Here is a 6,256-nt window from a genome sequence, read left to right as displayed (position 1 = left end):
GGTCTCTCTCTCTCTGTCTGTGTGTGTGTGTGTGTCACTACGACTGTGTGTGACTCTCTCTGTCTGTGTGTCTCTCTGTCTGTGTGTCTCTCTGTCTGTGTGTCTCTCTGTCTGTGTCTCTCTCTCTGTCTGTGTCTCTCTCTCTGTCTGTGTCTCTCTCTCTTTCTGTGTCTCTCTCTGTCTGTGTCTCTCTGTCTGTGTGTGTCTGTCTGTGTGTGTCTGTCTGTGTGTGTCTGTCTGTGTGTGTCTGTCTGTGTGTGTCTCTCTGTCTCTCTCGCTGTCAGTGTCTCTCTCTCTGTCTCTGTCTGTGTGTGTTTCTGTGTGTGTGTGTCTGTGTATCTGTCTCTCTGTGTCTGTGTGTGTGTCTGTCTGTCTGGGTATGTGTGTGTCTCTCTCGGTGTCTCTCTGTCTGTTTGTGTGTGTGTCTCTCTCTGTGTCTCTGTGTGTGTCACTGTCTGTGTGTCTCTCTCCCTCTGTCTAAATGAGTGTCTCTGTGTCTGTATGTGTGTGTGTCTCTCTCTCTGTCTGTGTATCTGTGTGTGTCTCTGTATCTGCGTGTCTCTGTGTCTGTGTGTGTCTCTGTCTCTCTGTGTGTCTCTCTGTGTGTCTGTCTCTGTCTGTGTGTGTGTCTGTCTCTCTGTCGTGTGTGTATCTCTCTGTCTCTATGTGTGTCTCTCTGTCTCTGTGTGTGTGTCTCTCTCTCTCCGTCTGTGTGTGTCTCTCTCCGTCTATGTGTGTCTATCTGTCTGTCTGTGTCTCTGTCTGTGTGTGTCTGTCTGTCTCTCTGTCAGTGTCTCTCTCTCCGTCTGTGTGTGTCTCTCTCCGTCTGTGTGTGTCTATCTGTCTGTGTGTGTCTCTGTCTGTGTGTGTCTGTCTGTCTCTCTGTCTCGCTGTCAGTGTCTCTCTCTCTGTCTGTGTGTGTTTCTGTGTGTGTCTCTCTGTGTGCATGTGTGTCCGTGTGTGTGTGTATCTGTCTCTCTGTGTCTGTGTGTGTGTGTCTGTCTGGGTATGTGTGTGTCTCTCTCTCAGTGTCTCTAATATGTGCTTATTCATTACCCACCATTGTCCATCCCTACTGATGGTGCAGGCTTTGTTCCCCAAGGCGTCCGTATTGGCTGTCCATAGACCATCTCTGCCCCAACGCATTCCTCGGTGTCACCTACGTTAAAATCAAGATGGCATCAGCACCTTTTTGGGCACTTTTAGCCGTGTTTCCTCAGTTGTTCTGGCCAGTTTTGTGTTTCGTTCACATATTCCTGCTGCCTGGAGTTAATGGCACTCGTGGAAGATTGCCAGTTCCTGAAACAATTCTTCATTTATCTTATTTGTAACATTTTTACATTTAATTTAACATATGCATTAAAAAACTTAAATTTCTTCTTTGAAAATAAGATAAAATTAATGCATAGTGATTTAAAAAGTAACCCCTCCCACAGCTGCCCAATAGAAAACAATAAAGAGAGAAAACATCTAGATAGTATTTATAAAAATTGAGCAAAACTCTCAAATAAAATCTTGCTTTTCTTGGTTAATAGGAGTCAGAAAGTTCGTGTTGGGTGATTAAAACTTAATTCCTACAATTAGTAAATACACATCCCAAATCTTCAAAAGAGAAATTCAAATTTGTTCCGTGAATTCGATGTAATTATTTCAAGTGGGATACAACGGGCTATTTCAGTGTGGCCATCGACCCATTCCCAAATACGCATCGGACTTCCAAGTTACTGCCACACATTTTACCCCTATAACAATTACAGCACAGAAACAGGTCATTTGGCCCTTCTTGTCTGCACTGAACTAAATACTCTCCTCTCGTACCACCTCTCTGCATTCCCCTCCCCTCCAATTTTCCCTGAAATGACAAAATGGACCCAGCCGCCACTATTTCTCCCGGAAGCTCACTCCACTGAACCACCACTCTGAGTCAAGAAGATCCCCCTCATGTTACTTCCAAACTTTTGCCTCTTAACTCAATACCTCCTGTTTCAATCTCTGCTCCCCGCAATGAAAAAAGTCTCTCCACATCAATTCGTTCTATCCTCCTAGTAATTTTAAAGACCTCAATCAAATCCCCTCTCAACCATCTACAATCCAAAGAATAAAGACATCATTTGCTCAATCTTTCTTTGTAATCTAGTTGCTGATATCCAGGTAACATTGACGTAAATCTTCTCTGCACCCTCTCGACTTTGTTGATAGCTTTCCTCTCATCTGGTGACCAGAACTGCACACAGTACTCTCAACAGGGCCTCACCAATACCTTGTCTAGTCTCAACCTCACTGCCCGACTCCAGTATTCTATGCTATGGTTGATTAAGGCCTGCTATTTGAACAGATACTATTCGAGGTACTCTCTGATTACCCTCCAATAATTAACCTATCACTGTCAGGCTCACCTGGTTGGCTTTTGAAGCCGTTTTTAAACAAAGGAACATTAGATTACATCCATTCCTCTGGCACCTCACCCGTGGATAAACAGGTTTTAAATATTTCTGTCAGAGCCCTTGCAATTTCTACTCTTCTTTCCCTCAAGGCCAAGGGAATATCATGTCAGACCTCCATCCACCAACAGACAAAAATCAGCCATCACAAGGTGAAGGCAGGACAGTAGTCCCACCTCTCCAGCACGAGTCACCCCAGGATCAAATCAGCACTGACTGCAAGAAGTTTCTACATCCTCTCGGTGTCTGTGTGGATTTCCTCCCACACTCCACAGCTCAAGGGGGCCGTAAGTTCATTGGCGATTTGGGAAGCTCAAGGCCATGGGGTGGAAGTGCACATTCTGGTCCTGGGGCCATCAATTCAATTCAACAGCACAGATGAACCTTTGGGCACGACCTGATCTTTTTCTGGTTTCAAACTCATTATTTTTGAAAATTGTATGTGCACCTCTAATGCAACACGACTGCTGCAAAACAGGCTTCATGATACATATCCATGACAAGAACTCGGGAGAATCAGATTTGGTTACTAGACTTTTGAACAGAACAGTATCTGGACATTTTATCCCTAAACTGAAACTTTATAGACATACAGAACAAAAAGAGGGCAAAACAAGCTTGTGTCTCACCAATACCACAATTCACGGACACTTTTTAAGTTCTCAAGGGTGGCAGAAAACACAAAGAACAGACAAACTCCTTCCACATTGTCACTTTGAGAGCTTTGGACTCACCATGCTATAAATATTGCCAAGCCATCACTCCAAATCAATGACCAAAAGTACTGGCTGAGGGATAGATTTGAGACATTTTAACTGCTATGTAGCAATCAGGCACAAGGAAAATTGCTGCTTCCATTGTAAAGTATTTAAGAATCTCAGACCACAAACAACCTTCACCCCAAAAAACAAGCAATTCTCCACAATAAAACTAGGTTTCCTACCTGTCTGCAAGTATCTGCTCTCTTGAGTCTGAATGGCACAACTGGGGAAACCGTTTCAAACCCATGACCTGAAACAGCATATTCTCTTCCCCTAATTGGAGCTGTCTTGCAATTGGCCACCACTGCCCGAGCAAGAATGAACTGGGAGATCTCACACTTGCTCCTTCACAGGTGAGACCTCCCTGTGCATTGGAGCTCCATATTATCCATCTTGCTCTATTTTGTTAACCTTAATCAAGTCTCCTCTCATTCTCCAACACTCCCATGAAAAATAAAAATCATGTACCCTGTAGTTCGCGAGTCCGGACACCAGGTGGTGGTATTATACCTAGATCTCTCTCTCTCCCTTGCTTCATGCATGCAGTACTCAGTGTGAACAGGCGGTGGCAGCACTTTACAGCCCTTGCAATCTGCAGCTTGGACAGTAATGGTTGGTTTGCACCAAGATTGAAGATTTGGAGATTTCCCATTGATTGGCAGAGAACATACTCGACATCACATCCAACCCTGAGATTCCCTTTTTTCTGTGGACACGGCCGAATTACCACGAATGGGTCGTGCAAAAATAAACGGTTCAGTGGAAACCTGGAAAGATAAAAGAATTGAAAACAAAGAAAATCAATAAAGTGCTGCAAGGGTCCTGAAATGAGTTCCTGATTGAGTTTGTTGTTGAGGAGTCTGAAGGTGGAGGGAGAGCAGCTGTTCCTGAACCTGGGGGTCTGAGTCTTGAGGCACCGAGAATTCTTTCCTGATGGCAGCAGTGAGAAGAGAAAGAGAGAGTGTGGATCTTTGGTGATTGCTGATGTTTTCTGACAGCACCATTCCCTGTCGATAAACTCAATAGTGGGGAGAGTTTTGTCTGTGATGTCCTGGGCTGTGTCCACGACCTTTTGGAGGGCTTTATTCTCAGGGGTATTGGTGTCCCCATACCAGACCATGATGCAGCCAGTCAGCACACTTTCCACCACATCTCTGTCAAAATTTGCCAGGGTTTCTGGTGTCATCCCAAACCTCCACAAACCCCTGAGGAATTAGAGGCGCTGACATGCTTTCTTCACGAGGACATTGGTGTTGGGTCCAGGAAGAATTTTTGAGATGGTGACTCCCAAGAACCTAAATTCGCTCACCCTCTCCACCCCTGATCCCCCAATCATCACTGGATTTTAAACCTCTGGCTTTCCATTCCTGAACTCAACAATCAACTCCTTGGTTTTGGTGACATTGAGTGCGAGGTTGTTGTTGATGCACCATTCAGCTCGGTTTTCAAACTCCCTCCTGCATGTGGACTCATCCCCTTCCTTTATACAACCCACGTCCGTAGTATCGTCAGCAAATTTGGAGGGGATATTGTTGATGTACCGAGCCACACAGTCGTGGGTGTAAAGTGAGTAGAGTGGGGGCTAAGAACACAGCCCTGTGGTGCTCTGGTACTGATGGAGATCGTGGAGGGGATATTCTTACCAACCTTCACTGATTGTGGTCTGGAGGTGTTAACTCCCAGGTCTTGGAGTTTGCTGGTCAGTTTGGAGGGGATGATGGTGTTAAATGCCGAGCTGTAGTTGATAAAGAGCATCTTTACTGTTCAGGTGCTCCAGGGATTGGTGTAGGGCCAGTAAGACAACATCTGCTGTTATTATGAGAGGCGAACTGGAATGGATCCACATCACCACTCAGACAGGAGCCTTTCCAAACACTTCTTCACTGTTAATGCAAGTGCAACTGGTCGATAGTCATTCAGGCAGGTGATTACACTCTTCTTGGGCTCCGGTGTGATTGACACCTGTTGGAAACAGATGGGGACCAGTCAGGATGCTTTCCTTGGATACCAGATGGCAGTTTGGCAGGGGGACGGGAACCACAATATGAGAGCAGAAGTTCAAAAGCATGAGGGGACATGTTCTGAGTTTGTCAAAAAAAAAGACAGGCAGAGGAAAAAAACAGATGGAGTCAGTCAGAGGGTTTGAAATGTCTATTTCAATGCAAGGAATAAAGGGGATGAACTTTGAGCATGGATCAGTATGTACAACTATGATGTTGTGACTGTTACAGAGTCTTGGTTGGAGGAAGGGCAGGATTTGCTGATGCAGGTCCTAGGGTTTGGGTTTAAAAGGAATAGAATGAGGGGTAGTGGGGTGGGGGGCGAATAATGTTACTGGTCAGGGATAGTATCCCAGCTATAGAAAGGGAGGAAATTGCAGAGGGGGTGTCCACTGAGACAGTGAGGATATTTAAAAGATATGGATAGAAGAAGAGTAGTAGCCTGTATTGTCATTTAAAACCAGGACACAGTTTAAAAATGAAATGACAGCCTCCAGAAACTACAATGCTAACCAGCAAACTGTGATTCCACATCAGGCAACACAAGATGCCATTTCAACTCCAGATAAAAGATCAAAACTACACAAGACTAAAATGCACCTATATAACGAGAAGAAAAAAGTCCCAACAATGGCACAGACTCGGGAACCTCCAGGCCAGGTTCACTCCAGTCACCGGGACATCTCCTCTGCAGATCAGACAGCCAGGCATACACCATTCACTCCAGGCGTCCAGATGCAGATCTGCCACAGCAGGTGGGGAAACAGAGGAGGAGAAAGCAAAGTAGGGAAACAGAGGGATGGAAATATCGAAGTGGAAACGGAGGGGGTGAAACGGAGGGAGACAAACAGAGGCGGGGAAACGGAGGCGGCAAAACAGGAAGGGAAACAGAGGCGTTGGAACAGATGGTTGGAATAAGAATAGAGGAAAGAGTGGTGGAGAAATCAAGGTAGGGAAAGAGAGACGGGGAATGAGAGACGGGGAATCAGAGGCGGGGATTCAGAGGGGGGAAAAGAGAGGCGGGGAAAGAGAGGCGGGGAAAGAGCCAGGGACT

General features: G+C 45.6%; 1 protein-coding gene across 1 annotated transcript; it reads right to left on the bottom strand.

Moving 5' to 3' along the window:
- Positions 1 to 699: 699 nt before the first annotated feature.
- LOC138750568 (uncharacterized) lies at positions 700 to 5,473 on the bottom strand. The gene is made up of 2 exons (XM_069912676.1): positions 3,671 to 5,473; positions 700 to 1,159 (listed from the first exon to the last, which is right to left on the bottom strand). The coding sequence occupies exons 1-2, from the start codon at positions 4,386 to 4,388 to the stop codon at positions 1,053 to 1,055; spliced, it is 825 nt and encodes a 274-aa protein (XP_069768777.1). The 5' UTR covers positions 4,389 to 5,473; the 3' UTR covers positions 700 to 1,052.
- Between the last annotated feature and the right edge of the window lie 783 nt (positions 5,474 to 6,256).

This window comes from Narcine bancroftii, unplaced genomic scaffold, assembly GCF_036971445.1.
Source record: "Narcine bancroftii isolate sNarBan1 unplaced genomic scaffold, sNarBan1.hap1 Scaffold_167, whole genome shotgun sequence".
In the NCBI taxonomy this organism is placed as follows: Eukaryota; Metazoa; Chordata; class Chondrichthyes; order Torpediniformes; family Narcinidae; genus Narcine; species Narcine bancroftii.
This window is presented reverse-complemented; position numbering and strand designations above follow the sequence as displayed.

Excerpts from the sequence above, each read along its gene's own strand:
- LOC138750568 (XM_069912676.1), bottom strand. The coding sequence starts at position 4,388 with ATGACACCAGAAACCCTGGCAAATTTTGACAGAGATGTGGTGGAAAGT. Across the intron at positions 1,160-3,670 it reads CCGGACTCGCGAACTACAGG|GTGACACCGAGGAATGCGTT; the intron begins GTACATGATTTT and ends ATTTTAACGTAG.